Below are 27,682 nucleotides of genomic sequence, written 5' to 3' on the forward strand. Positions count from 1 at the left end.
TTCTTTTTGGTTGTACTCACCCTTAGTCGCTCGTCGGCGATGGTCCACACTCGGCTGGCAAAGTCGTTCGAAGCTGCTAAGAGGAATGTCCCTGTAGAGTCAAAGTCCAGTGACATCACAGCAGCATTGCTGCCCACAAGAGTTCCTTTCATTTCGCACAAACCTAAAATATAGAGAAAAATGAGTTAAAATTAACTTTGTGTTTGATTAATCAATTATTTTATCTTTGAAGCTTAAAAATTTACAGTCCAGGAAGGAATTTTGATTATGATTATAGAAAATTACCATATTGAAAGATAATTTAGGAAATTACAAATAAGTCCCCGAAAATTTTGAATTTTTTTTAAGAGGAGCTTCTGCAGGAAATGTACCCGATTAATTTTTATCAAAATTTTTCTATAAATCAGAATTGGTTTGCAAATTTTAATTCTAAGGAGGCAAAATAAGATGAATTTAATTCATTCAGAGAACTGAATTTTTGAAATTTAAAATTGTTTCTTATGGGAATTATGTAAAACTACTTTTTTTCTTAAAATTAACAGAAATCCAATCAAGCTGGCAAATGAAAATGAAAATTTGCAATGATTTTGTGAATGAATTTTTTGTAAACCTATTTCTCTTTACTAAAAACTCCTTGTTAATCAATCTTTTGAATAATTCACATCAATCAGGATACTTTTCAAAGAAGCTTTCATGATCAAGTTAGACAAACGCACCCTTCGAAATGTCCCAAAGTTTGACTTTCCGGTCTTGGCCTCCCGTGGCCACAATTCTGTCAACCGGACTCCACCTCACAGCATTGACCTCCCCGTCATGAGCATCCTAAAAGAATTAAAAATTAATCAACTTTCATAAGAATTATCCAATTGATTTCTCACAAATTTTAAGACTACTCTTTGAGGCAGGGCCGTGCTGAAGCCTGGAAGTGCATTTCCCAGATCTCGGACTGCCATTCTGTCCGGAGATAAGTTGCCTGTGTCCTTGGCCGCCTCTTCCAACTCCTGGGCAACCTTTGCTTGCTTTTTCCTATTTGATAACATATTCATTTAGTAAAAGTATTAATAATTATCAAAAAACGGAAATTACCGATAAAATTTTACAATATAATTAAGACATTTTGTTAATAAATTTTGTGCATTATTCAAACAACGATGAATTTGAGACTTTTTAACTAATATTTGATAAAAAGAAAACTTATTTAAATAATTTTGACATCATCCACATTTCAAGTTACTCTGCAAGTGCATCACAAAAAAAATTAATTTAATTAGTTTTATTAAAGCGTGTAATTGTGATTCTTACTTATTTTTGCTCTGTGACTGTTATCACTAGACATTTAAAATAAAACATGTCGATTTTAACCTGAAAAATGTTGTTCGAAAAGGATTGACGAACCTGACGAAGTTTTCATTTTCTTCGTTGAGTTTTTCGGCATCTTTTGCCTTAATCCGCATCAGTCTCTCAACCAAAACAGCATTTTCCTCCTAAAGAGAGTGAATTTTAATTTATTTTGAATCAAACAAAGTTTTAACAATACCTGAGCTTTTCTCAGTTTCTCCTGCAGAGCTTCGAAGGCCAGATGGAGAGCGTAATACTCGTCCTTCAAAGTGTCACTCGAAGCTTTCAGATCAGAACAAAGAGTGTCAGTAGCTTGAAGCTTTTGCTGCAACCGATGCTCCCGTTCAGCAGCCTCCATTAAACTAAAAAATGGAAAAAAAAGTTAGAAAATAGATGATGGAATGTTTCACAACTTTGTTTACAAATTTCTGTTATTTATTTATTTTTTTTTTTTAATTAAAATAATAAATTCAATTTTATTTTACTTTTGGTCTCTGATGACGAGGAGTTTTTCCTTCTCGTTGAGCTTTCGGTTGAGCTCGACCAGAGCTTGGGCGTTTTCACCTTTGGTCCTCAACAGATCCGTCAGTTCGTCCTGTTTCTTCAAAAGCTTGTGCTCCAAGGCTTGGACTTTGTCACTCGATTTCCCATCAGAGGGCAAACTCCTCATCGACGCCTCTGAGTTTTCCTGGCGAAGCTGCTCATTTCGAATTGAAAGCTGCAGGTTTTCTGAGCGCAGGGCAGTTGCACTCTCGAAAATTTTGTTGTCTGCAAGTGGAAATTTATAATTAAAAAATAATTTTTATTAATAATAATATAAAAAGAGAGTCAGGTTTATGGAATTATTTATGAGAATTCCAAACTATGTAGAGATTAAAATACTAATTTTGTATTTTTCAAAATTTGATCTCACGGCAAGCAATTAGTTCCTGAAAGCTGTAGTTTTGCAACTTGTTCCTGGTGTTGAGTTGCGCCAAAATGTTTTCGCGCCAGTAGCCGTCGGCCTGCCTGACGTCCATGGCGACGACGAGCTCGTCAACTTGGTCGGTCAATTAAGGTAATTAGCTTGAAAGGTTCCCGAAAATATAGTTTTTAATCCTTCAAAACTCGGTCATCATTTGGAAATCCAATAAAATTATGATCTAAACACAAACAGCTGTAGTGGGAATTCGTTTTCAATTTCGCCGCGCGAGGGCAGCACCGAACGGAGGCGACTCGCACGTGCTCATGTTTATTGCTTTCCTTTTCAATGCTGCAGATTTAGTAATTTAGTAATCTCCGTACTTTGGCCATGTGAGCCAAAATTTTCGATGGCGTTTTCGAATTTAACTGTCAATCAACTCTTTCATACTCAATTTGTTTCGCGTGTGTTGTTCCTGAATCGTCACTTTTCCAAAGAACTAGATTGCGGAGGTAATTTTCGTCTACAAAAATTTAAAGAAATTTAAAGTGATATGAAAAAAATAAATGAATGACTAAAACTTTTTGTATGTGCAGGATTTACAGGAATACATCAGAATTTTTCTTTTTAGTTTTGATTGATATCTTACGTTGATCTTATAAGAGAGATTTAATCAGAATTGTTTACAAAAATTTTGGTTCTTTTAATTATCTTTATTATATTTTGTTTTTTATTTTCTTCTCTTTTCCAGGTTGAGCAGAGGTTTCATCTCCATACCATTATCCAGCTTAAGGTATTTATCTAAGCTTTTTCAGCCTATTATTTGGTTGAAGAGGTCATTTTTACAGAAAATTATTTGCAAATTATTTTATTGGCATTTTGATTGAAAATCCGCTTATTATAATATTATGCAAGCTTCGCAATTTAAAATTTATGCTACATTGATAAAAATATTGAAATTTTCAGCTCTGACTGGGCAAAAATTATCAAATCTTTCTGAAGTTTAAGGAAAAATTAATAATTTTAATGATAAATTCAAGTTCTTGTCACATCAACTGGAAATTAAATTTTTCTCTGCGCTTTAAAAATTTGTTTAAAACATTTAGTTCTAAAAAGAGTTTTATCGGCTTTGAAATTTAGGCTGAAATTTTATGAACTGATGATTTTGCGGTTGTAATTAAGTATAATGCCCACAAAATATAATGCACATATGTTCCAATAACAATTTAATTAAATAATTACTCTAAAATTCTTTTTCTCTTTGCACCGCACTTCCCTAAAATTATGTTCAAAGGAAATAATGTTGAAAAAATTCACAAAAATTATTATTTTTTTTTTTAAATTTATAAAAAACCCAAGATAGAAAGCTAAAAAATAATTTTTACTCTGAATCATGTAGCTTTGAAAAACTGAAAAAATCCTGCATTACAAAGCTTATTACCAAGAAAATTATAATTCAATTTCATCCCAACCATGAGCTATTGGAAATTATATCCGTAATTTCTTGGTATCCGCCTGTGCTGTTGGTTTCGCAAATGAAATGGAGTCCGCCGTTTTGACACTCAATGTCCAGCCAAGAATTTGCTAATAAAGCTGTGCAGTTTCTGTCCTTGCTGTTGGGTGTGCTGGACGTGTACCAATTTGAGTAGGTCAAGCTGACATTGTTGATCCAGTGTGAAAAGCTGGGTCTGTCGATCTTGTCCAGGCCAATGAAAACGTACGCCGACGATTTGTCTAAAGGCGAAGATTAATTTCAATTCGAAAAAAAAAATTTTGATGAATGTACTAAATATTCCCAAGAGTTGAATGAGAAAGTCGCTCTCCTCTTTTGATTCTATGATTGCCAGGTCGGAATGGAAACTTTGACACAAGCCTCGCGCCTCAGGATAAAGTTTCCCCTGAATTTTTTAATGAAATTAATCAGAACATTTTTCCAATTTTACTACATCTTATGCAAGATCATGAAATAAATCAAAATAAATCTTCTATTCTTCACCTTTTCTTTATAAATGAAATACGTTGACGTGTTGTACGTCATAAAATCAAACAATGCATCTAAAATAAATTTGCGATTAGTTTTCTTTATCAATTTGACACACATTAAATTACAGTCCGGTCTCGTCCTGGAAATCATCATTGATTAAGAATGTAATTTTTAGTTTTTGGACTCAAACTTATTTCAACTAACTTATCTTTGCTGGTGACATTTGTGACAGGCGGGTCGAAGAAATCTTCACACAGAATAGGCAGCACCATTGAACAATTTTGTGCAAAAATTTTGGTGCCTTTTTCTGAGGCGACCAAACAGAAATCCTTTGGATAAAGCGCAACGTTGAAGTTTTCGTAGAGCAGCCATTTCTGGTTGGCCGAGTTTTTCCAAGAAGCAGCCGAGCTTCCTGTTAACTCGCTTGAAATATAACATGCAACGTTGGGCATATTCTCTGTAAAGGGGCAAAATAATAAGTAAAAAAAGCTTAAAAAATATCCTACTTGATGAGAGGAATGGCATAATGGAATTTTTCAGCTCAAACGGCGAGTCCAGCGTAACCGCACGTTGGCCATAATAATTGCAAGAAGTGTTCAAGCTGTTCTGGGGAGCCTGGAATGTTATTATTGATTATGCAACCCTCGGAGCACAACGTCGAGCTGGTTGCGTCTCAAAAATGCTGCAAACTTACAAAGGATTTTGGGTATAATCGGTATTTGTGAGCCTCGTTTTTTGGGTCTTGGAAGATTATCGCTAAAATTTATAATAAAAAGGTCGATCTTTGTGCTTCTAAATTAATTGTGAATATTTTTCCTACGATTTCCATATTCCTTGCTGAGAATTATACATATTTTAAGTTATGAAAAATAATCAAACTTTTTCATTACTCTTCCTGACAGAATATCCGTTTGGGAACGTAACAATCAACCAGCACTAGGGACCCGTTGAAGTAAGCGCCGCAATCACCGTTTCCGTTTGGTCTGGAGGTACCCCAGCCCACCGCGTTGGGGTTGAAAGTTCCGTTGTTTCCCCACACATAATAGGTTGCATTTATTTTTAATAGATCAACCGCTACATAAGTTGTAGTAAGGTCTGGAAATCGTTTATCAATTAAATACCAAACCATGACAATAAAATTTAAATTATTATTATAAGGAAATTAATTTGCCTGTTTCAAATTTTGTATCTGATCTCTTTTGTAAAATTCATCCTCTTGATGAATTTTCTGAGCTCCGATATCAGCCAAAGATTTGATGAATCTAAATAGGATTGTACACTCACTGTTTAAATTGAGACGCCCCACGATAGTTTGATGCTCCAACTTAGTTTCCACTGCAACCACTTTCATATTCATTGCCGTGCAGTAAATATCCGCATCAAACGAATTGATCTTGAGCACAATTAATTATTTTGCTAGTTTTTATTTTGGTATTTCTTACTATTGGACCGCTGACGAGGTAGGCTGTTTCCCCAAAATTCATTTTGACGTCATTGGCTATATTTTTGTATGATTTTTTTTAATTAAATTGGAATTATTTAACAACAATTGCCATTTCTTACCGATCTTGGAGGATTGAGTGGTACTAGGAGTAGAATTAAACGATTTAGCCTCCACGTGTTTAAAATAAAACTAAAAAAACTTACTTTTCACATATTGGGTACAACGTTGACAAGCAGGCATGCGTCGTCAGCGTGTAGTTGAAATAAGCATTGCAGGTGAAGGCGTCCGGAAAGCCCGGGGCCCAGTTTACGTATAGGAGGTCTGTGGAATTTTTGGGAAATGACCCGTTCACCATATCCATCCAAACACGCAGTCGCATGTTTTTTATTCCTGCAAAAATATACTCTTGCATGAAATAGAATTACTTGTGTTTTCATTGAACTGACCCAGCGAATAAATCATGTATTTCAGTTCACCCAAGAGCTCGAAACGACTGTCGATTTTTGCCAGTTCCAACCCCCTGTCTTTGCAATAAGTCCGAGCCTCGTAGAAAGTGTACTGTGCATAATTATTTTAAATAGTTTTTTTTTTATGCACGTCCGTCTATAGTTTTCAAAACTCACGTCAACGAACAGTTGTGCTTCGTACGATTTGAACAATGAAACGTTGTGCACTGAAATGGGCACCATTCAAATATTACGTACAAGATAAAAATTTTCCTTCAAAGAGGCTTTTTAATCTTGTTAAATTTTAATATTAAATTAAAATAGACGAATTGAGAATTTCAAGATGAATTAATTATACACTGTAAAACGTAATTTTTTCCTATTATTTTTACCTCCGACTTTATTTCCATTGGGTTTGCTAAGGAAAACAAACTGTGTATAATTCAATAGAAACAGTTTTTCCTCACTTTGACTCGCAAATGAATGCGCGACTTTCGTTGCAAGAGTCGCTTCTGTATGTCCTATTTGCAATTACAAGGCACTGACTTGCGTTTATTGAGTTAAATGCGGTGGATGCGTAACTATCGCAATAGAAAGAGCTCCAATTTCTCCCGATTTGATTCATCCCCGTATAATAACTAAGGTTCGCATGCTCTAAATCATGATTTTGGTTACAATTTAACAAAGAAAAAAATATTCATTCACGATAATTTGGGCCAGTGAAGTTGTAGAGGACGTCGTACTCCCTTTTGTTCTCAAGTAGAACCAATCTTGCCGAATTTTTGCCACACCAATCACTCGCGTTTGCGACGGGAAGCTGAAAATGAAATTTAAAAAATTCAAAGTTTTCATTCAAACAATAAAACTTGCCGATAAATTTGGGCTAAAATAAGTTCTTCCCATGTCGGAAACTTCAAACGCTGTAAAGAATCAAAATTTATTAATTAATTCATAATTTTGTTACAAATTTCACCAATTGGGGCTGGTGTTGTGGTTGTGGCAGTTGTGGTTGGAAGTGGCGTTGTAGGATATGTTGTAGCAATTTGTGTCTGTGCCAAAGTTGTTGTGATTGGAATTGCAGTTGTCACAGCAGCAGTTGTTGTTGGAAGTGTCGTTTCAGCCACAGTGCTTGTTGTTTCCTCTCTTGTCGATGGCGCTTCGGTCCTGCCATATCCAATTTAAAACAAAATATATCAAACTTATTGGGCCGAATTTTATTCATCAAATATACTGAGTCTCCGCTAATTTTTCAGTAAATGGAGATGTTGTAACTATCTGTTGATAAAAAAATGTAGTTATAATTATATTGTTTTAAATATAAATTTTACCTCCGGCACGTTCACGATTAATGTCTCCTCAGCCACCGTCCCATAATCTGCTGATCATTGTAATAAGTTGATCAAAAAACGATCAATTATTTTACAAAAATCACTACCAATTGTCGTCAACACTTCTGTTGTGGTCTGTGATGACTTTGTTGTAATTAATGCTCTGAGAAAAATTAATATCGAGCCAATTGTTCATATTTCTATTATTTTATACATCGCCCTTGGAAGCGCCGTCGTTTTTATAGGACGCATCTGCGTTGATGCTTTTGCTGGTGTTGTTTTCGATTCTGGAACTGCTGATGGCTCCAGCAACGATCTAAAAATTTCCGCCATTCACGCGCGTCATCGATTTTTATAACTTCTGAAATTTACTCAATTCCCAGCGAATTGGCCATGTTTAGCAAATCCATGCTGAAGGGCAGCTCGTTGCCGTTGTCGCCGATGAGCTTGGGCGGCGGCGCTTGACACACGAAATTGGAAACCATGTCGCAGCTGACGCCCAAAATGCCCAGAGAACTGATTCCCATGCAGTCGCCCTGGTCCGCGGGGTTCTTCGGCGGCGGCAGCAAAGCCGAGGCCAAGTCGCCGAGCCAGTTGGACGAGCCCGAGTCGTCAACTTTCTTCATCGAAGTCAGCAAAGTGCTTGACGAGAGCCCTGACGAAATTTTGTTTATGATTAAATTGCAAATTAAAATAGAATTTCGAACCGATTCCTCCGAGGAAATCATGCACAGAGCTCAGCTGGGTCAGCGAATCGAGACTCATCAGGTCCATGCCCTTTTCCTTGCACATGCCAGTGGCCTCGGGCACACTCGCCCTTTCCGAGGGGGCAATTATGTTTTTGCCACCAACGAAATTCAGAACCGCTGCAAATTAAAAATGAAGTTAAAAAGCCAAAATGTAAAAATGTTTACCATCTCCAATGGAGGCGAGCATATCATAGGATCTAGAATGAATTTTAAAATAAATTGTTTTAACTCGATTTGAATTTTTTACTGCGTCACGCCTTCTGGCAAGGGCTTTTCCTGGCAGGAGAAGTGCGATTGTTGATCGCAGGACGCGTTGTACAAAGATCCCTTGTACTGGGTCAGGCATTCGCCAGGCCCTCCTGGGGGTTTGTCAGAGCCCCATTTAGCCCCGCTGAGAGAATCGTCCGTCGGAAAAGCGGTGAACAAAGGCTCAGATCCTAAACCTGGAAAGGAAGTTTAAAATAATCACGATTCACTTGATTCGAGACAGACCGATATAGTTGAGATATTCGTCTATTGATTTGGATTCTTTTGTGCTGGCTGGTGACGTCAAATCTAATCCTTGGTCTTCGCAAAACTTTTTTGCCTCCTCAAAAGTTGCCTATTTTTGTTCAATTATTGCTCTCTATTATTTTGGGAACCCAAATTTTATACCTTTTCTGGAGGGAACTTGTATTTCTTTTTTCCAATTACCACCAATCGATTGGATGGTCCTGAATAATAAAAATCGTTTATGAACGTGGTTTTTCAAACACAAAATTGGCAAAAGTATACCATTCAGTTCATTTCTTATGACTGTTAAAAGAGATTTTTTTTCAAATATCAAATTAACAGGATTTCCAACGTAATTAAGTGTTATTTATCTTACTTTTGGCTACTCGCGCTAATGTATTATTTTTCCTAAAAATTTTCCAATTTTCAAAAGATATTTATGAATATTAGAAATTGCAACTTCTTATTGTGGTAAAATCCCAGCGAGCACTTCCTTTTCTCGCAACACTTAACAATTCTGCTTCTTCTAAGTTGGGCAATCCTTAAGTTGAAATTAGCTGAGGACAAAAGGCGTCTTGCATCATTAATTTTTTATACAGGAACATTCTACCTTTCATATTAGAAGTGGATTTTGACGGTTTGTTCATTTTAACCACCATGGGAGTACGCTTAATGTGCACTATATTTTTAATTAATTTGTGAATTTCTTATTTATTATCTTTTTAATTTATGTTTTTTAATCCTTAAAATCTTGGCAAAAAGGGCAATTATTCAAACCTTTGGCGACGTTTTTATGAGCACTGTCAGCAATGTTCCATAAAAATATCTAAATTTTGAGAAGAAACCAATTAAAAACTTCTGATCTTTCATAATATGGAGTTTTGATGGGTTTTGGACGTTATAATTCTTGGAAAAAATAATCCTTTGTGAATACATTTCAAGCAAATCTTCTACAGTTTGTATGTTTTAACGCCTTTAATTGGAATTTATGTTTTCTGAATGTATATTTTTTATGTTCCTCTACAGCATTCAAATTAAATATAGCTTTAATTTACCACACATAAATTGTACAGTCTGATCTACTTACTGGAAAACATATTCCCACACAGAAAATGTACATGATGGCCGATGAATTCATTGGAAACGGGTTTTTACCCTCGACTTCACTTGCAGTAAATTTTTTTGGACGTGCTTGCTGCTATTGTAATATACATATCGAATGCTGATTAGAGTTATTTTACAATCGCGATGCAGAGTAGCCGTTGCCACAAATTTAACTGGTTGACGTGAATTGTTTGTCACGGAAGTCAACCCGGATGTTGCCGACCGATTTCTCTGCTACATTGAAAATTAGAACTCGATTTCGTTTCATTTTTATACATATTTTTTGGATTCTATCCCATCAAAGATTGTCTGCCTAAATATTGCGATAAAATGTGGATTAAAAAAGCTGCGCTCAGCTAAATTAAAAATTATTTTTTACAAGTTATTAATAATAAAATTTTATTTATTGTCCTCTTTGAAATTTTTATTTTGATGCTGTTACTTTCTTCAAGAAATATCTAAATATTCTTGGATTTGTAGAATCTTTTTAAACCAACATTGCATTATAAACTGACATTTTTGCAAATTCAAACTTTATGAAAAAAAGTAAACGAATTTCACAAATCGCCACGTCTGATTGTGAATGGAAACGTGATAATTTTTACCCCGAAATGCAAAAATATGAATAGTCTAAAATGTCCATTAGAAGAAACTGTTTTTTACAGCAATAATTTCACCATTTATTTAGATATTTACACATAAAAATAAAAATTGTTTTATAGAATTTTCCTTGTAAATCCAAATCTCTACTAAAATTATAAATAAATATGAACAATTCTTAAAGAAGACGTTTCTCTTTATTTTGGAAACTATGTTGAGGTATTGCTTTATGAATAGATTTTAGCCCAAATTATAAAATAACTTATTGGTTTGGCCCTGATATTAAATTTTCATTTCATGCACCTTTATAAATTTGAGGATCATAAACAAGTTAAACCTAAAATGTCTTGTTGCTGGTAACTTTTGTGACAGTTGGGTCGTAAACTTTGCAACTAAACATTCTTGTGAAAAAATTTTGACCACTCTGATTTAATAGCGTATTAAATATAAGATTAAGATTCAAATAATTGTAAGAATAAAAACTTTTTTACTCAAAATGCATGCTGTTTATTAATAGTTTATTCAAATTTTTTGGAAACTATATTTGCATGTGAATCAAAGGTTATTATGATTTATTTAAAACAAATGCCTTTACATCAAATTTTTAAATCTCCCCCCTTTATTATACATATTATACAATTGATCAGATTGTGGACCCTTCGCACACATAGTAGGTTGCATGTGGACACATCAAGTCATACCATCCGTTTTTCCTAATATTATTATAAAATTAATGCATTGATAAAAAAAAAATGAAATTAAATAATTACCAGTAAATTGCACATTTCTCTGCTGGATACTGCGAAGGTTGCGACGGACCCCACGTCCAATAAGTAACGTTGACATTATTGGCCCAGTGGTTATAAAACTTCTCATTTATGCAATTCAAAGACATCCAAACATATTGCTCTTCCAGTCCTAAAAAAATATTCTTTATCTCATCATGACTTATTAAAATATCTCGATGGAATTACCCGCTTTATTTATTAATGAGCGAACGCACGCGTCCTCTTCTGGTGTTTCGGAACTTACAAGATCCATTCCATTTTTTCCACACTCCGATCGTGCTGCAGCCCACGATTTCTTACAAACAGAATTATAATGTATTAACTCATCAAATTCAATCAAAGATAGCTTACTTTGTCTTTAGTCAGCGTGTACCGTGAAGATGCTTGAAATATATTAAATTTTAATTTAATTATTAATTATTAATAAATTAAATCGTCATTTATAAAAAACTCACTTGCTGGGCAGCCTCTTGAGGAAGCGTTGATTTTATGTTTTGACGGTTCGCAAGCATAAAAGTTAATATCGGTGCACAATTGATTCTTCCACTTGCCATCCCTTATATGATGTAAAGCAGCAATTAATAAATTAGGTTCAAATTTATCATGAAATTACGAAGACGAGACGCAGGCCTCCTTTTTTTTGGAAGTTGGAAATCCATTTTGCCATTGCACATAAGACAGAGAAGAGTTGTCATTTGCCCACTTAAATGAACTCTGTGCAATTGAACTTATGCCAATCCAGAACGTGTCCTGGACTCTACCTACATTTTTAAATTCGAACAACACGTTTAATAAAAAAGCAAATGTAAAGATACTTTGATTTTGCAAATATGTGAAGAAACAAATTTCTTTAGGCTGTGAATCAATGGTGATTAAGTCCATTCCCATTCTGTTGCAATCCAATCGGGCACTTTCCCAAGTGGTCTAAACAATAAAAAAGTATGCGAAATTTAGATGAATAGTGATGAATAGTAAAAAGGTAAATAAATGGTTTTTCTTACGTAAACCTTTGAAATATTAAAATCTGAAAATTTCCACGTTAAAGCTGCATAAAACTAAGAAAATTAAATTATTCTGTATACTTGGACACACTGTGGTGGTGGTTTTAGTAGTTAAAGTTGTTTGGGTAGTTTTTGTCGTAGTTGAAGTTATTGGGGGGGTTGTGGTTGTGGTTGAAGTTGATAGGGTAGTTGTGGTTGAAGTTGTTGGGATATTTGCAGTCGTGGTTAAAGTCGTTGGGGTGCTTGATGTGGATGTGCTTGTGCTCTCGTTTACTATTATGTGTATGAAGGTAATTTCGAAATATAATTAATGATTTATCGAATCATAAACACAAGTTCCAAAAATCTGAATTGATAATTGAAGCCCAATTTTAAAGTATTGTTATCTAATCATTAAAAAAATGCAAACCGGTTTATGTAAATTCAAAAGCTATACAAGTAGTTGAATATTTTTTTTAAACAAAGAGATTTATACTTATTGGAGCTGCGCTTAATGTCGTGGTGATAACTGGGGCTAGTGTGGAAGTAAAAGCTGCAGGCGTAGGGTTTTGGGTCTGGGCCCACACTGTTGATGCAACTGTTGGGGCGACAGCAGTTGTGACAAGAAGTGTTGTTTGTTGTTCAACTACCGTCGTTATCTCCCCTATCGCGATTACAACAGTCAAATCGGTCCTAATTATTCATTTCATTAATGACGAAATTTAATTTAATAATCATTTGAAAATTTACGGTGTCTGAGCAGGAGTTGTTGTATCAGACTATTTTTGGTTTAAAAAATTTAAACTTCAATTCGACAATCGGAGAAACTTGCCTCCGACGCGTCACTTAATGGTGTTCCATCCATCACCTCTGTGTCAGCTTTGTAGGAAGAAAAGGAAATTTTCTTAATCAATAAGAAGTGGACATTAACTTTCATTACTTATCATAACCAACTCGGTTGCTGTCTTTGAAGTAGTTCCACTTGAACGAAACAATAAGAATGGAAATTTTTATTTTTAGTATAATATATACCGTGACATTGGAAGTGTTGTTTTCAAAACCCGCTTCTGAGTTGCTTTTGCCGGTGTTGTTTTTGATTCCGGAGTTGCCGGCTCCAGCAACGTTCTACAAAATGCCAGTGTCATTTCACGCGCGTCATAGATATTTATAGCTTTCAAAATTTACTCAATGCCCAGCGAATTGGCCATGTTTAGCAAATCCATGCTGAAGGGCAGCTCGTTGCCGTTGTCGCCGATGAGCTTGGGCGGCGGCGCTTGACACACGAAATTGGAAACCATGTCGCAGCTGACGCCCAAAATGCCCAGAGAACTGATTCCCATGCAGTCGCCCTGGTCCGCGGGGTTCTTCGGCGGCGGCAGCAAAGCCGAGGCCAAGTCGCCGAGCCAGTTGGACGAGCCCGAGTCGTCAACTTTCTTCATCGAAGTCAGCAAAGTGCTTGACGAGAGCCCTGACGAAATTTTGTTTATGATTAAATTGCAAATTAAAATAGAATTTCGAACCGATTCCTCCGAGGAAATCCTGCACAGAGCTCAGCTGGGTCAGCGAATCGAGACTCATCAGGTCCATGCCCTTTTCCTTGCACATGCCAGTGGCCTCGGGCACACTCGCCCTTTCCGAGGGGGCAATTATGTTTTTGCCACCAACAAAGTTGAGCACCGCTGCAGCTCAAAAATGAAGTAAAAAATCCAAGAATTAATGAATATTTACCATCTCCGATTGATGCAAGCATGTCATAGGATCTAAATTTAATTTTAAATAAATTGTTTTAACTCGATTTGAATTTTTTACTGCGTCACGCCATCGGGCAAGGGCTTTTCCTGGCAGGAGAAGTGCGATTGTTGATCGCAGGACGCGTTGTACAAAGATCCCTTGTACTGGGTCAGGCATTCGCCAGGCCCCCCTGGGGGTTTGTCAGAGCCCCATTTAGCCCCGCTGAGAGAAGCGTCCGTCGGAAAAGCGGTGAACAAAGGCTCAGATCCTAAACCTGAAAAGGAAACATAAAATAATCTAAGCAAAATTCACTCAATTGTAAACAGACCGATGTAGTTGAGATATTCGTCAATTGATTTGGTTTCCTTTGTGCTGGCTGGTGACGTCAAATCTAATCCTTGGTCTTCGCAAATCTTCTTCGCCTCCTCAAAAGTGGCCTATTTTTTTCTTTTAATTTTTGCTCTATTCATTAGGAACTCAAAATTATACCATTTCTGGAGGGAATTTGTATTTCTTTCTGCCAATTACAACAAATCTATTGGATGGTCCTTAATTAATGAAAGAAATCGTTTATGAACTATAGGGCTTAATAAAAATTGACAAAAATACCATTCAGCTCGTTTCTTACGACTGGTAAAAGAACAAATCTAAATTAAATAGACTAACAGAATTTTTATACACATAATCATACTTTTGGCTACTCGCGCTGATGTATTATTTTTCCTAAATATCATTTGTAGTAACTCAATGCGCGTGAAAGTTAAAAACACAACTTATTCTTTTGATTGAATTGAGAAATTCCAGAGCATTTCCTATTGCCGCAGCACTTCACTATCATGACCCTGCTTTGCTTGCCTTTTACATTCTCTTCAAGTAAATCAGTGCAATTAAAAACAAACAGTTTTGTATTCTCTTCAATGATAAATTTTACGGTTTTTAACAGAAGATTTAGCTGCTTTTTTCACTTGTATCACCAAAGCATTCCGCTTAATGTTCACTGATTTATAATTGTTTTATTAAAATTTATTTTCTTGATAAGAAAAATACGCATACCTCTCGCCACTTTTTGTCTAGCACTTTCAGCATTATTGCAAAAAATAATCTGTAAAGCAAAAATGTAGCTATTCAAAATAATTAATGTCGAAAAACTGTTAATGCGTGCAACAATAATGTCAAGGTGTCATGGTAAAAATTAATTGATATAATTATCGAGGTAATTTTCAACATATTCGCAGATGAAGATCATTTGCTATTATCTATCTTAAAACTTTTATTATATAATTAATTTTCTGCTTTTCAAATAAAAAACTTACTGCAAAAAATGTTCCAACATAGATGATGAAAAGTGCTTTTTGTGACTTCATTTCTAAACTTATTTACTTCATTTCAAATCCGCCTCCAGCACTAATTTTTCTCTAGAATCATTAACTGAATTTTCACTCGCGCAGCAACACAACATTAATTTCTGTTCGATGTGAAAACAGCGACTGACGCTCAGGCGGATGTTGTGAACTGATAGACATGTTGAAAATTGTGACGTCTATTTTGTTGCTTTCAAACAAAAAGCTGTCATTTCCAGTACATATATACATATGTGATTATATATGACGTGTATATTAGTAGGAGTGTCATTTTTGCATGCTATGACCAAAACCTCAATCTGGTTCAATTTTTACTTTACTTTGTTGTTGGAAATCGCAGCGATTGGAGATTATAAGATTATTGTTTATCATATAAAAATACATTCTTTAAATTTAAATTAAAAAACCATTTTTGATTTTAAATAATCAAGTTTTTCTACACTGCCGGATTTAATATTAAAATAAAAGAACTAGAGAAGGATATTTTTAAACTTTTTTTACAAAATTATCTTTTCATGGGTCAAAGGTTATCATGATTTATTTAAAACAATTGCTCCCGTATATATATTTTTTTTTAATCTTCATCTCTTATATTTTTTTTCAGTTTGTGGAACCTTCGCACACATAGTAGGTTTCGTAATCACAAGGTAAGTCATACCATGCGTTTTTCCTATATTATTATAAAAGTATCACATCAATGAAAAAGAGCAAACTGAAATAATTGCCAGTAAATTGCACATTTCTCTGCTGGATACTCCGAAGGTTGCTGCGGACCCCACGACTTGAAAGAAACGTTTACACCGTTGACCCAGTGGTTGTAAAACGTCTCATTTATGCAATTCAAAGACATCCAAACAAATTCCGGTTCCAGTCCTAACAAATTTTAATTCATGATCTGAAAGTAATTAAAATATCTCAATACCCGTTTTATTTATTAAAGAGCGAACGCACGCGTCCTCTTCTGGAGTTTCGGAACTTACAAGATCCATTCCATCTTTTCCGCACTCCACGCGAGCTGCAGCCCATGATTTCTTAAAAAGTCAACAGTAAAAATGAATAAATTAATTTTAATACTTTTCTTAATATACTTTGTCTCGTGTCAGTGTGTAGCGCGAAGAAGCTTAAAGAATTTAATTTTAATAAATAAGAAAGTGATAAATCTGAAAATTTCACTTGCTGGACAGCCTTTTAAGGTTGTGTTGATTATATTTTTTGATTGTTCGCAAGCATAAAAGTTGATGTCGGTGCACATTTGATTTTTCCACTGGCCACCCCTTATATGATGTAAAGCAGCGATTGACATAATTAGTTTTAAAGTGTCTGATAAAAATTACGACGACGAGACGCAGGCTTCCTTTTTATTGGAAGTTGGAAATCCATTTTGCCATTGCACATAAGACAGAGAAGAGTTGTCATTTGCCCACGTAAATGTGCTCTGCGTAATTGAGCTTATTCCTATCCAAAACGTGTTCTGGACTCGACCTAAATTTCTAATTTGAATAATGCGTTTAATAAAAACTAGGGTGAAATATATACTTTGATTTTGTAAATATGCGGCAAAACAATTTTCTTTCAACTGAGAATCGATCGTGATTAAGTCCATCCCATTTCTGTTACAATCCAATCGGGCACTTTCCCAAGTAGTCTAAACAATCAAAAATATGCCAAAAGAATTAAGATAAGTAATTAATTAAGTTGACAGTATTTCATTTTTCTTACATAAACTTTGGAAATATTAAAATCTAAAAATTTCCATGTGCAGCAGCATAAAATAAATAAAAATATATTTTTTTTTGTACTTGCAGGACAAGGTGTGGTGGTGGTTGTGGTCGTTGAGGTTGTTGTAGTAGTTATAGTCGTGGTTGAAGTTGTAAGGGTAGTTGTGGACGTGGAAGAAGTTGAAGTCATTTGGATGGTTGTTGAATCTGTGCTTGTGCTCTCGTCTGCTATAAAATAAGATCAATTAATTTTCCTTTCACAAATAATACATAAGTTAAAAAATGTGAACTCACAATATTTTTTAAGATTTGCTTTTTAATTACTTTATATAAATAAATCGTTTAATGTAAACTCTTAAGGCAAAGAAATACTGTCTGAAGTGTTAAATATCGTTTTTTTCTGAGAATATTTGTACTTATTGGAGCTGAGGTTGTTGTGGTGATAACTGGGGCTGCAGTGACAGGGCTTGGCGTCGTTTCCTCTTTTGCAACAGTTATATCAGCCCTAAAAAAATTTTTATTTTAAACAATTAACTTTTAATATTTTGAAAAGTCACTGTGCTTGATAAGGAGTTGTTGTCAAAATCTATTTGGGATCAAAAACAAATTAAAATACCAAGTAAATTATTTTGAATTTTAGAATGGATTATTTACTTTATATATAATTTCAAGATACTTACAACAATTACAGTCCCATCCGTCACATGAATATCAGCTATTTTAAAATATATGGCAATTTTCAATCAATAAATTACTCAATTACGAATCGTGATCAACGAGGTTGCCGTCATTAATGTATTTCCACTGAAATGAAACAGATTAATTGAAGAAAACACAATATTTAATTTTCTTGTATTAACCTTGGCTTAAGAAGTGTGGTTTTGATAACGCGAACTTGGGTTGTTGCTTTTTTCGATGTTGTAATCGATTTAGTTTGTTCAGAAGTTGCTGTTTCTAGAATCGTACTAAAAATTTATCCAAATGAAGTCGATTTCCGCGATTTGAACTATTCATTTACTCAATTCCCAGCGAATTGGCCATGTTTAGCAAATCCATGCTGAAGGGCAGCTCGTTGCCGTTGTCGGCGATGAGCTTGGGCGGCGGCGCTTGACACACGAAATTGGAAACCATGTCGCAGCTGACGCCCAAAATGCCCAGAGAACTGATTCCCATGCAGTCGCCCTGGTCCGCGGGGTTCTTCGGCGGCGGCAGCAAAGCCGAGGCCAAGTCGCCGAGCCAGTTGGACGAGCCCGAGTCGTCAACTTTCTTCATCGAAGTCAGCAAAGTGCTTGACGAGAGCCCTGACGAAATTTTGTTTATGATTAAATTGCAAATTAAAATAGAATTTCGAACCGATTCCTCCGAGGAAATCCTGCACAGAGCTCAGCTGGGTCAGCGAATCGAGACTCATCAGGTCCATGCCCTTTTCCTTGCACATGCCAGTGGCCTCGGGCACACTCGCCCTTTCCGAGGGGGCAATTATGTTTTTGCCACCAACGAAATTCAGAACCGCTGCAAATTAAAAATGAAGTTAAAAAGCCAAAATGTAAAAATGTTTACCATCTCCAATGGAGGCGAGCATATCATAGGATCTAGAATGAATTTTAAAATAAATTGTTTTAACTCGATTTGAATTTTTTACTGCGTCACGCCATCGGGCAAGGGCTTTTCCTGGCAGGAGAAGTGCGATTGTTGATTGCAGGACGCGTTGTACAAAGATCCCTTGTACTGGGTCAGGCATTCGCCAGGCCCTCCTGGGGGTTTTTCAGAGCCCCATTTAGCCCCGCTGAGAGAATCGTCCGTCGGAAAAGCGGTGAACAAAGGCTCAGATCCTAAACCTGGAAAGGAAGTTTAAAATAATCACGATTCACTGGATTTGAGTCTGACCGATATAGTTGAGATATTCGTCTATTGATTTGGATTCTTTTGTGCTGGCTGGCGAAGTCAAATCTAATCCTTGGTCTTCGCAAATCTTTTTCGCTTCCTCAAAAGAAGCCTGGTATTTTTTTCTATTAATTGTTTGTCTATTCATTAGGAACTCAAAATTGCACCATTTCTGAAGGGAATTTGTATTTCTTTCTGCCAATTACAACAAATCTATTGGATGGTCCTTAGTATAAATGAAAGAAATTGATTATGAACTATAAGGCTTAAAAAAAATTGACAAAAATACCATTCAGCTCGTTTCTTATGACTGGTAAAAAAAGAATTTCAAAGAATAAAGAATTTCCAATATAATTTGACCTCACTTTTTGCTACTCGCGCAGAAGTGTTATTTTTTCTGCATATTTCAATTTTTAATATATCAGTCATGAAACTTTAAAAAATTTAACTACCTTTGGTTGAATTCAGACGTTCTGGTGCATTTCAGATTGCTGCAGCACTTCACTATCATGGCCCTTCTTTGCTTCCCTTTAAAATTTTCCGCATCTACATTATTTTTATTTAAACATTTTATTCCCATGATAGTTTTACTTGTTTTAATAGAATATCTCCCCGGTTTGTTCACTTGAATCACCAAATGATTCCCCTTAGTGTTCACTGGTTTATAATTATATTTATAACCAATTTTATTAAAAAGAAAACAATCACGCACCTCTCCCCAATTTTTGTCCAGCACTTTCACCATTGTAAAATATTACCTGATTCAGAAGTATAACAAAATCATTAATGATGTCAGACTGTTAATGCGTGCAACAAAATTTTAGGATTTGTTTCATGATAAAAATCAAATAACATATTCCAGTGTTAACTCCAAGGAAAAAAATTGCAAAATCAATATTTCCATCGATATATAACTTATAATTTTTAACGTGATAACTATTTCTTTCCTGCTTTTTCTTGATCTCAAATCAAGAAATATATAAAACGTAAGCTTACCGCAAGAAATGCTCCTAAGCAGATAATAAAAAGGGTTTTTTGCGGTCTCATTTCAAACCGCTGGTGCTTGTTAGGTGTGAATTGTCGACTAGCACTAACTTTTCTCTGTGTAACTCATTTGACGCTCGCTGCAAGAGAAAATTAATTACCGTCCAACGGACGCCATAGCGGATGTTGCCGACCGATACAAATTCATCTAGAATCGTGTAGCGTCTATAATTTGTAGCTTTGAAGCCCGAAGCTGTCATTTCCGACAACTTCATTGGTTTGGTGTATTAGCATGTTTTTTGCTAAAAAATAATCAAAACGTCAAACATATTTGTAGACTGATAACCTTTATATTTTTATATAGTTTTATTCCCAAAACATTACATGATATGAAAAATTAAATGTTTCGGCTGTCATTTTTATGGTTGTTTATTTGTCTTATGGAAAGTAAAAAAGTAAGAATGTAAATCATAACACTAATTATACCATTACACTTTAGTTCAGGCGAGAAAGTTCTTACATAATGTTTACTTATATTATTTTATTCTAAATGTTGAACCGAGTTTCAAAACGATAATTATTTATTTTCAATAATCAAATTTACAATTTCTCAAGGCAGACTATTTGTTTCCAACTTTTTTATTCTAAGTTTTTTTTATTTATAAAATTACCAGTAGTCATTAATTACACTGTCTCACATTTGTCTAATCATACTTTTATTTGCAACAAGTCATTTAGTTTCAAGAAGTGTTTATTGGGTTCAAAATTAGGGCAATTTATTATGTACACAACAGAGGGGGCAACTTTGCCAAAGACAGGGAATGCAACAATATAAAAATTTTAAAAAAAGTCGAAAAATGAGGTATTAATACAAACAAATTGATCAAAATGTACATGTCATGTACTACATGAAAATGAAAATAAAATAAATCCAAATAATTTACCCAATTATTTTTTAAGACATTAATTTCATCCATCAATTAACCTTTATTAAATTTTTACAAAAGAAAAGAATTGATTAATGATTAGATAATTAAACATTTTGATTCAAACAAAGGCTGAGAAAACTTCATGTTTAAAGACTCCAAATATATAAACTTGTAAACTTAAAGGTTCAAACAATGGAAGCTGAGAAATTATAACTCTTCCCACTCGGAATGCTCTCCTATTGAGGTTAGGCAAAGTGTTAGGAAAACTAGTTCATGTATCAAATGTTATCAATATTTACTTTTCAACCAATTTTTCCAAACATTTATTATTATTCAGATTGTGGATCCTTCGCACAAGTAAAACGTTGCTACCGTACAAGGCAAATCATACCATGCGTTTTTCCTAGATTATAAAAAAATCATTGCATTGATAAAAAGAGAAGGAAATCTAATAAATACCAGTAAATTGCGCATTTCTCGTCTGGATAATTCTCGGGATCGCCCGGATGCCACGAATGATAAGAAAGGTTTGCTCCGTTTGCCCAATTGTCATAATTTGTTCCATTTATGAAATTCAAAGACATCCAAACTAATTCTTGTTCCATGCCTAGTAAGTAAATAAATATATGTTTTTGCAATTCAAGAACATTATTAATAAATCTCAATCAAATTACCTGTTGTATTTATAAATGTGCGAACGCACGCGTCCTCTTCTGGTGTTTCGGAACTTACAAGATCCATTCCATCTTTTCCGCACTCCAATCGTGCTGCGGGCCATGATTTCTGAAAAAAAGTCAACAGTAAAAATAAATTAATTTGAATACTTTTGTTAATATACTTTGTCTCGTGTCAGTGTGTAGCGCGAAGAAGCTTAAAGAATTTAATTTTTAATAAATAAGAAAGTGATAAATCTGAAAATTTCACTTGCTGGGCAGCCTTTTAAGGTTGTGTTGATTATATTTTTTGATTGTTCGCAAGCATAAAAGTTGATGTCGGTGCACATTTGATTCTTCCACTGGCCACCCCTTATATGATGTAAAGCAGCAATTAACATAATTAGGTAAAAATTGATCATGAAATTACGACGACGAGACGCAGGCTTCCTTTTTATTGGAAGTTGGAAATCCATTTTGCCATTGCACATAAGACAGCGACGATTTATCGTTTGCCCACGTAAATGTGCTCTGCGCAATTGAACTTATTCCGATCCAAAACGTGTCCTGGCTTCTACCTGCATTTTTAAATTCGAAAATCGCGTTCAATGGAAATTAATTTTAAAAATATACTTTTCGTTTGCAAGTAAGCGGAAAAACAATTTCCTTTTGACTGAGAATCAATGGTGATCAAGTCCATTCCGATTCTGTTACAATCTAATCGAGCACTTTCCCAAGTGTTCTAAATATTAAAAAATGAGGCCAATTGAAGGTAAATAATGTAGTTAATTTTATAAACTGTCAAACGAATATCTTACATAAACCTTGGAAATGGAGATATTTAAATCTGAAAATGTCTATGTTTAGCTGCACATAATAAGTAAAATAAAAAAATTTTGTACTCGGACAAGATGAGTTGTTGTTTGATGAGTTTGTGCCATCGTCTGTTAATAAGTTCATTTCAATATTTTTGATTACTTTTATCAAATAATAAAAAAAAAATTAAATAAAGATCTGATTTCAAAATTCATTGTTAATATAAATTTTAATTTAAAATAATTACATGCTCCAAAATCTCTCCTGAAATAATAAACCATGGTTTATTTTAAAATCGAGAAACATAGAAGTGGTTAATTAAATACGATTCTTCACAGAGGACACTCATGGGAATGTTGCAATCGACCATCACGATGGAATTGTTGAAATAAGCTCCGCAGTCCCCGCTCATATTGAGCGAAAAAATCCAATTTACCATTTGTGGGAAGAAAGTTTTGTTGTTTCCCCAAACGTAGCTAGTTGCGTTAAATTTATGCAGATCAATTGCCACATAAACATTTGAAAGATCTGCAAATGAATATTGTAACTTTATCGTTTATTCTGACATTTGAGAATTTTTATTTTTTGCAAATTCCCTGGATAATTTTTTTTCTAAAGTGGATACTTTTGCAATGTATTTAATTTGAAATAATCCGGCTCTCAAATTTTAACCATCACGTTTGTGTTTTTCACTTTTGTTCCGTGATTTCAAAATACCACGAGCTGCGTCACTGTATTTTACCATGGCTGACATATCCTGCCAACCATTTCCTGACGTTTTTTTGATTGCGTTAAAAACTTCACTCTGGACATTTTGTTCGATAACATGATTTGATTATATGAATTTATTTATGCCTCTGCTTTGCAAAGTATTAAGAAAAATTTGACATACTTGACGCTTGAAGCATACTGATGATTGCAATATGTTCCGAGTAAGATTCCACCGAGACCATTTCCAATTTCAGAGATTTGCAGTAATCTTTTCCATCGATTGAGTTGAACTGTTGAACAACAATTTTAAAATAAAGAAGTTGTAATAAATGAAAATATCTTACTATTGCACCACTGATTACGTAGGTCTCATTTTGGAGTATTTTTCTCCAATCGGAAGCTGCAGGTTGAAAATAAATTATGCTACAGTTTTAATTTAACTATCTTACCAATTGCAGAATGATTTTTACTTTAAATAAAAAATATTATATATTTAAATTAGTTTTCATACAATTAATATTATACATACGCTTCACAAATTCCAAACAAAAGGGACGTGCATGCCGTTGACACCAAAGAATAGTTGAAGTAAGCGACGCAGCCCAAGTTTGCGTCTGGGTTGCCCTTCGCCCAGGGCAAGTTTAAAGGGTACGTCCCATTGATTTTTGGAACCGAGATGTGGAGTGGCGTGTTTTGCAAACCTTTCATTGGATCTTGTTTACTTGTCAATAGAATTAAACTTTAAAACTTACCCAAGGAGTAAATCAGGTATTTTAACTCTCCCAAAAGCTCAAACGAATTGTTAACTTGGGCAGTGTCAAACTTTTGTTCTCGGCAGTATTTCACCATTTCGTAGGAGGTATACTGAATCATTAAAATTAGGAAGAAAATTGTGGTTTCAATTATGAACACATACATTCATGAACAATTGTGTAAAATAGTTGCCAAACAAAGAAATGTTCCAGGCTGCAATTTATAAATTCAATGCATCAGCAAAATTCACTACTTTCCGACGTTAGAAAAACATGAAAATCTTTATAATATTTAATTTATTCTTGATAAAAAAAAAATGCCTCGCAGCTTAAAGTTTTGATTCGCAGCAGGTGAAATTTCAACATTCAAAAATATTTGCTTACCTTTTCCATATAAAGTTGCGTTAGGCTTGCTGCAAAATAAGAGTTTTATTGAAAAAATCAGATTCAAAAATAATTCACTCCACTTGGTTTCACAAATGAAAAACCGACTCTCATTGCAAGAATCGATCATGTATGTCCCGTTTGTTAAAATTAAACACTGGCTAGAGTTGACAGAATTCAAAGCTGCCGTTGCGAAATCGTCCATGACGAAAAATGACCAATCTCGTCCAATTTTATTCATTCCAGTGTAAAACGTTTGATTTTCACGACCTAAAAATAATGAAAACAGTTCCAACGTGTGCCAAATGAACCCAGCAAATCTGCCAGACTCAAAGATCTGCTGGGCCTATCAGGAATTACCAGAGTCTGGGCCAGTCAGATTGAAAAGCATGTCATATTCGGTTTTGTCTTCGATCAGAACAAGTCGGGACGAGATGTTGACACACCAGTCTGACGCATTTAATGCAGGCAACTGTCAAAATCAAAGCTAAATCAATATGAAGAGCAAAATACATTTTAGAAAACTGACAGTGAAGTTTGAACCGTAGTAAGTTCTGCCGTTAAATGTAGTCTCAAAAGCTAGAGAAATAGTGTCAAAACTGTTTCCTTTTCAAAGAAGCTGAATTTGTACGTATTGGGGCTGGGGTTGTGGTGGTGGTAACTGGGGCCTGAGCTGCAGGGTTCTGCGGTGCTGCAGGTACAGGGTTTGGCGCCACTGCAAGCGTCGTCGGGTCAACAACTACCGTCGTTATTTCCCCTACGTTGATCATGACGGTCAAATCGGCCCTTTTTTTTATTCATTTCATTAAACGTGGAAAGTAAAATCGACGTGATAAATTACTGTGTCGGATCAGGAGTTGTGGCAATCTATGTGGGATATTTAGAATTGTGATTTTAAAAAATTTACCACTTGGAGATCAAATACTTGCCTCTGACACGTCACTTATTAATGTTCCATCTGTCACCACTGTGTCAGCTTTGCAGAATTGAAATGAAATATTATTAATCAATAAGTATTGAACTTTAATTTTCATTACTTGTTGTAATCAACGCGGCGGCTCTTTTTAAAGTAGTTCCACTTGCAAATATCATTAATTACTGAATATATATATTTTTCTAAAACACACCCTGGTTTTGGAAGTGTTGTTTTCAAACCACGCTTTTGGGTTGTTGCTTTTGCCGCTGTTGTTTTCGATTCTGGCTCCAGCAACGATCTAAAAATTTCCGCCATTCACGCGCGTCATCGATTTTTATAACTTCTGAAATTTACTCAATTCCCAGCGAATTGGCCATGTTTAGCAAATCCATGCTGAAGGGCAGCTCGTTGCCGTTGTCGCCGATGAGCTTGGGCGGCGGCGCTTGACACACGAAATTGGAAACCATGTCGCAGCTGACGCCCAAAATGCCCAGAGAACTGATTCCCATGCAGTCGCCCTGGTCCGCGGGGTTCTTCGGCGGCGGCAGCAAAGCCGAGGCCAAGTCGCCGAGCCAGTTGGACGAGCCCGAGTCGTCAACTTTCTTCATCGAAGTCAGCAAAGTGCTTGACGAGAGCCCTGACGAAATTTTGTTTATGATTAAATTGCAAATTAAAATAGAATTTCGTACCGATTCCTCCGAGGAAATCCTGGACGGAGCTCAGCTGGGTCAGCGAATCGAGACTCATCAGGTCCATGCCCTTTTCCTTGCACATTCCAGAAGCCTCTGGAACGCTCGCCCTTTCCGAGGGGGCGATTATGTTTTTTCCCCCAACGAAATTCAGAACCGCTGCAGCTTAAAGATGAAGTCAAAAAGCCAAGAATTAAATAATTTTACCATCTCCAATTGATGCAAGCATGTCATAGGATCTAGAATAAATTTTTAAATAAATTGTTTTAACTCGATTTGAATTTTTTACTGCGTCACGCCTTCTGGCAAGGGCTTTTCCTGGCAGGAGAAGTGCGATTGTTGATTGCAGGACGCATTGTACAAAGATCCCTTGTACTGGGTCAGGCATTCGCCAGGCCCCCCTGGGGGTTTGTCAGAGCCCCATTTAGCCCCGCTGAGAGAAGCGTCCGTCGGAAAAGCGGTGAACAAAGGCTCAGATCCTAAACCTGAAAAGGAAACATAAAATAATCTAAGCAAAATTCACTCAATTGTAAACAGACCGATGTAGTTGAGATATTCGTCAATTGATTTGGTTTCCTTTGTGCTGGCTGGTGACGTCAAATCTAATCCTTGGTCTTCGCAAATCTTCTTCGCCTCCTCAAAAGTGGCCTTTTTTCTTGAATTATTGCTTTGATCTTTTCGTATAACCAAAACTATACTTTTTCTGGAGGGAATTTGTATTTCTTTTTTCCAATTACAACCAATCGATTAGACGGCCCTGTATTTTAATCATTAACAATCAAAGACTGATTTACGTAGATTTTTTAATTACCATTTAGCTCATTTCGTATGACTTTAAATTTTAAATGACTTTAATTTAACGAATAAAACTTTTTAAATCTCTCACTTTTGGCCACTCTCGACATTGTACCGTTTTTCCTACTTATTTCAACTCCAGTTACTCATGAAAATAACGTTTTAGAGAAAACTTTTACTTTTTGTGGTTTTTCATCGAGCACTTTCTTCCCCCGCAGCACTTCACAATCATGCCTCTCCTTTGAGCTACGTAATGAGCAAATGCAAATTAAGCAGTTTCAATAGTTTAAAATAAACTTTGGAAATCTAACCATTCCTAGATGTTGATTTTGACTGTTTGTTGACTTTAATAACCACAGTATTTTGCTTAGAATGTACTGATAGAGAATTAATATATGCGCAATAAACGATTAAAAGAAATGCACCTTTCGCTACTTTTCGTTCGGCACCGTCAACAGCATTCCAAAAAACAACCTATGAATTTAAGAATTTTTCAATGTAAAAGGTGATTTTAAAATGAATGCGCTGTCATATTCATGAAAATATATTTTAAAATATAATATACTGAAAAACGAGTTGTGCAAACATTTACTGACGCAATGGATTTTTACAATTTACTGTGAATATTATGACGCATTTAAACTGTTTGACTCGGTTGAAAAAAATATCTGTAGTCCGAGGGCAATTTTCCATATTAAAAAAATTTAATCATATTGAACTCATTTGTAAAATAATTGTATTAACAATTGCAATGATATTATTTTGCTTTGTATTGCACAAACGTAGCATTATATATTGTTATTATCATTAATTAATTATTAATAAATTTGAACTCACCGCAAAACATATTCCGAGGCATAAATAACAGTGATTCATTTTCAACCTTATTTTGGAACAAAACTGCTAAAATATTTTTTTCACTTTCTCCTGATTGATATATCAAGTGGAGCCGTATTTTGTTCTGGGTTTTCCACCAAGAGCTATTGAAATTGATGAATGCTCGGCGACAACGGCAGCAGTGACTGCGCCGCCAAAGGCCGGATGTTGCCAATGTGTGCGGCACGGAAAATTGAAAACATTTTCCACGATCGGCCTGCTTTTCGCGCTGCTGTTAGCAAGCTCCATTGCAAAAGCTTCACATTTCACGTTTTATTACATTTAAAATTCTCCTGTCAAAGCATTAATCTTAATACTCAACTGCTCGT

The 27,682-nt window shown here is 35.2% G+C and overlaps 5 protein-coding genes and 1 long non-coding RNA gene across 12 annotated transcripts in view; 1 reads left to right on the plus strand and 5 right to left on the minus strand.

Annotated features, from left to right (window-relative positions):
* Positions 1-2,504, minus strand: part of LOC132197052 (autophagy-related protein 16-1) — a 77,053-nt gene extending 74,549 nt beyond the window's left edge. Inside the window, exons 1-7 of the mRNA XM_059620093.1 lie at positions 2,252-2,504; positions 1,824-2,106; positions 1,538-1,700; positions 1,396-1,484; positions 879-1,026; positions 717-822; positions 21-163 (exon numbers count right to left, since the gene is read on the minus strand). Coding sequence (XP_059476076.1) covers positions 21-163; positions 717-822; positions 879-1,026; positions 1,396-1,484; positions 1,538-1,700; positions 1,824-2,106; positions 2,252-2,357 — 1,038 coding nt within the window. The 5' untranslated portion in view covers positions 2,358-2,504. The remainder of the gene's footprint in view (positions 1-20; positions 164-716; positions 823-878; positions 1,027-1,395; positions 1,485-1,537; positions 1,701-1,823; positions 2,107-2,251) is intronic.
* Positions 2,505-2,611: 107 nt separating this feature from the next.
* Positions 2,612-15,888, plus strand: LOC132197324 (uncharacterized). The gene is made up of 3 exons (XR_009441843.1): positions 2,612-2,751; positions 2,991-3,032; positions 15,851-15,888. It is a non-coding gene; the product is annotated as an uncharacterized LOC132197324 (long non-coding RNA).
* On the minus strand, positions 3,670-9,931 carry LOC132197210 (uncharacterized). 2 transcript variants are annotated; one of them, XM_059620343.1, is made up of 36 exons: positions 9,770-9,931; positions 9,460-9,508; positions 9,293-9,361; positions 9,143-9,239; positions 9,059-9,090; positions 8,965-8,985; positions 8,845-8,903; positions 8,683-8,791; positions 8,438-8,633; positions 8,356-8,387; positions 8,149-8,307; positions 7,814-8,096; positions 7,656-7,757; positions 7,549-7,604; positions 7,442-7,488; positions 7,345-7,388; positions 7,087-7,277; positions 6,984-7,033; positions 6,819-6,930; positions 6,581-6,767; positions 6,506-6,531; positions 6,291-6,340; positions 6,114-6,225; positions 5,871-6,057; positions 5,787-5,809; positions 5,666-5,721; positions 5,508-5,616; positions 5,114-5,318; positions 5,044-5,060; positions 4,918-4,979; positions 4,730-4,838; positions 4,428-4,680; positions 4,349-4,362; positions 4,236-4,294; positions 4,026-4,137; positions 3,670-3,973 (listed from the first exon to the last, which is right to left on the minus strand). In XM_059620343.1, exons 1-36 carry the CDS (start codon positions 9,818-9,820, stop codon positions 3,702-3,704), a joined length of 3,612 nt encoding a protein of 1,203 aa, XP_059476326.1. In that variant the 5' UTR covers positions 9,821-9,931; the 3' UTR covers positions 3,670-3,701. The 2 variants fall into 2 exon arrangements, with proteins under 2 accessions (XP_059476326.1, XP_059476325.1); XM_059620342.1 differs by having other exon boundaries at positions 7,442-7,491.
* On the minus strand, positions 10,973-15,351 carry LOC132197196 (serine-rich adhesin for platelets-like). 2 transcript variants are annotated; one of them, XM_059620311.1, is made up of 26 exons: positions 15,199-15,351; positions 14,939-14,987; positions 14,817-14,882; positions 14,659-14,752; positions 14,577-14,608; positions 14,495-14,515; positions 14,375-14,433; positions 14,214-14,322; positions 13,964-14,159; positions 13,883-13,914; positions 13,675-13,833; positions 13,340-13,622; positions 13,187-13,279; positions 13,095-13,135; positions 12,987-13,033; positions 12,905-12,933; positions 12,651-12,847; positions 12,257-12,448; positions 12,182-12,198; positions 11,990-12,098; positions 11,788-11,935; positions 11,630-11,730; positions 11,526-11,557; positions 11,361-11,469; positions 11,157-11,304; positions 10,973-11,099 (listed from the first exon to the last, which is right to left on the minus strand). In XM_059620311.1, exons 1-26 carry the CDS (start codon positions 15,247-15,249, stop codon positions 11,030-11,032), a joined length of 2,484 nt encoding a protein of 827 aa, XP_059476294.1. In that variant the 5' UTR covers positions 15,250-15,351; the 3' UTR covers positions 10,973-11,029. The 2 variants fall into 2 exon arrangements, with proteins under 2 accessions (XP_059476294.1, XP_059476292.1); XM_059620309.1 differs by having other exon boundaries at positions 12,176-12,198.
* Positions 15,826-19,925, minus strand: LOC132197302 (uncharacterized). Of its 3 annotated transcripts, none has more exons than XM_059620518.1 (26): positions 19,845-19,925; positions 19,561-19,606; positions 19,440-19,505; positions 19,301-19,376; positions 19,214-19,245; positions 19,138-19,158; positions 19,016-19,074; positions 18,852-18,960; positions 18,607-18,802; positions 18,525-18,556; positions 18,318-18,476; positions 17,983-18,265; positions 17,825-17,929; positions 17,728-17,768; positions 17,645-17,679; positions 17,522-17,550; positions 17,381-17,469; positions 17,046-17,192; positions 16,966-16,988; positions 16,783-16,891; positions 16,581-16,728; positions 16,420-16,520; positions 16,335-16,366; positions 16,169-16,277; positions 15,972-16,119; positions 15,826-15,916 (listed from the first exon to the last, which is right to left on the minus strand). In XM_059620518.1, the coding sequence occupies exons 1-26, from the start codon at positions 19,893-19,895 to the stop codon at positions 15,847-15,849; spliced, it is 2,316 nt and encodes a 771-aa protein (XP_059476501.1). In that variant the 5' UTR covers positions 19,896-19,925; the 3' UTR covers positions 15,826-15,846. The 3 variants fall into 3 exon arrangements, with proteins under 3 accessions (XP_059476501.1, XP_059476500.1, XP_059476499.1); XM_059620517.1 differs by having other exon boundaries at positions 17,046-17,189; positions 19,301-19,394; XM_059620516.1 differs by having other exon boundaries at positions 19,301-19,394.
* A 471-nt stretch (positions 19,926-20,396) lies between these two features.
* On the minus strand, positions 20,397-27,476 carry LOC132196899 (macrophage mannose receptor 1-like). 3 transcript variants are annotated; one of them, XM_059619836.1, is made up of 39 exons: positions 27,315-27,476; positions 26,903-26,951; positions 26,789-26,854; positions 26,657-26,723; positions 26,569-26,600; positions 26,494-26,514; positions 26,381-26,439; positions 26,222-26,330; positions 25,972-26,167; positions 25,890-25,921; positions 25,683-25,841; positions 25,348-25,630; positions 25,205-25,291; positions 25,115-25,155; positions 25,007-25,053; positions 24,919-24,944; positions 24,709-24,863; positions 24,607-24,656; positions 24,438-24,549; positions 24,161-24,347; positions 24,078-24,106; positions 23,858-23,907; positions 23,694-23,805; positions 23,471-23,642; positions 23,391-23,410; positions 23,286-23,341; positions 23,123-23,231; positions 22,557-22,758; positions 22,478-22,494; positions 22,317-22,358; positions 22,233-22,261; positions 22,048-22,156; positions 21,845-21,992; positions 21,686-21,786; positions 21,600-21,631; positions 21,436-21,544; positions 21,221-21,368; positions 21,061-21,164; positions 20,397-20,997 (listed from the first exon to the last, which is right to left on the minus strand). In XM_059619836.1, exons 1-38 carry the CDS (start codon positions 27,351-27,353, stop codon positions 21,095-21,097), a joined length of 3,372 nt encoding a protein of 1,123 aa, XP_059475819.1. In that variant the 5' UTR covers positions 27,354-27,476; the 3' UTR covers positions 20,397-20,997; positions 21,061-21,094. The 3 variants fall into 3 exon arrangements, with proteins under 3 accessions (XP_059475819.1, XP_059475820.1, XP_059475818.1); XM_059619837.1 differs by having other exon boundaries at positions 25,115-25,137; positions 26,569-26,603; XM_059619835.1 differs by having other exon boundaries at positions 26,569-26,603.
* Between the last annotated feature and the right edge of the window lie 206 nt (positions 27,477-27,682).

The sequence above is a fragment of the Neocloeon triangulifer genome, unplaced genomic scaffold (assembly GCF_031216515.1).
Source record: "Neocloeon triangulifer isolate White Clay Creek 2 clone unplaced genomic scaffold, ASM3121651v1 ptg000012l, whole genome shotgun sequence".
Classification (NCBI taxonomy): Eukaryota; Metazoa; Arthropoda; class Insecta; order Ephemeroptera; family Baetidae; genus Neocloeon; species Neocloeon triangulifer.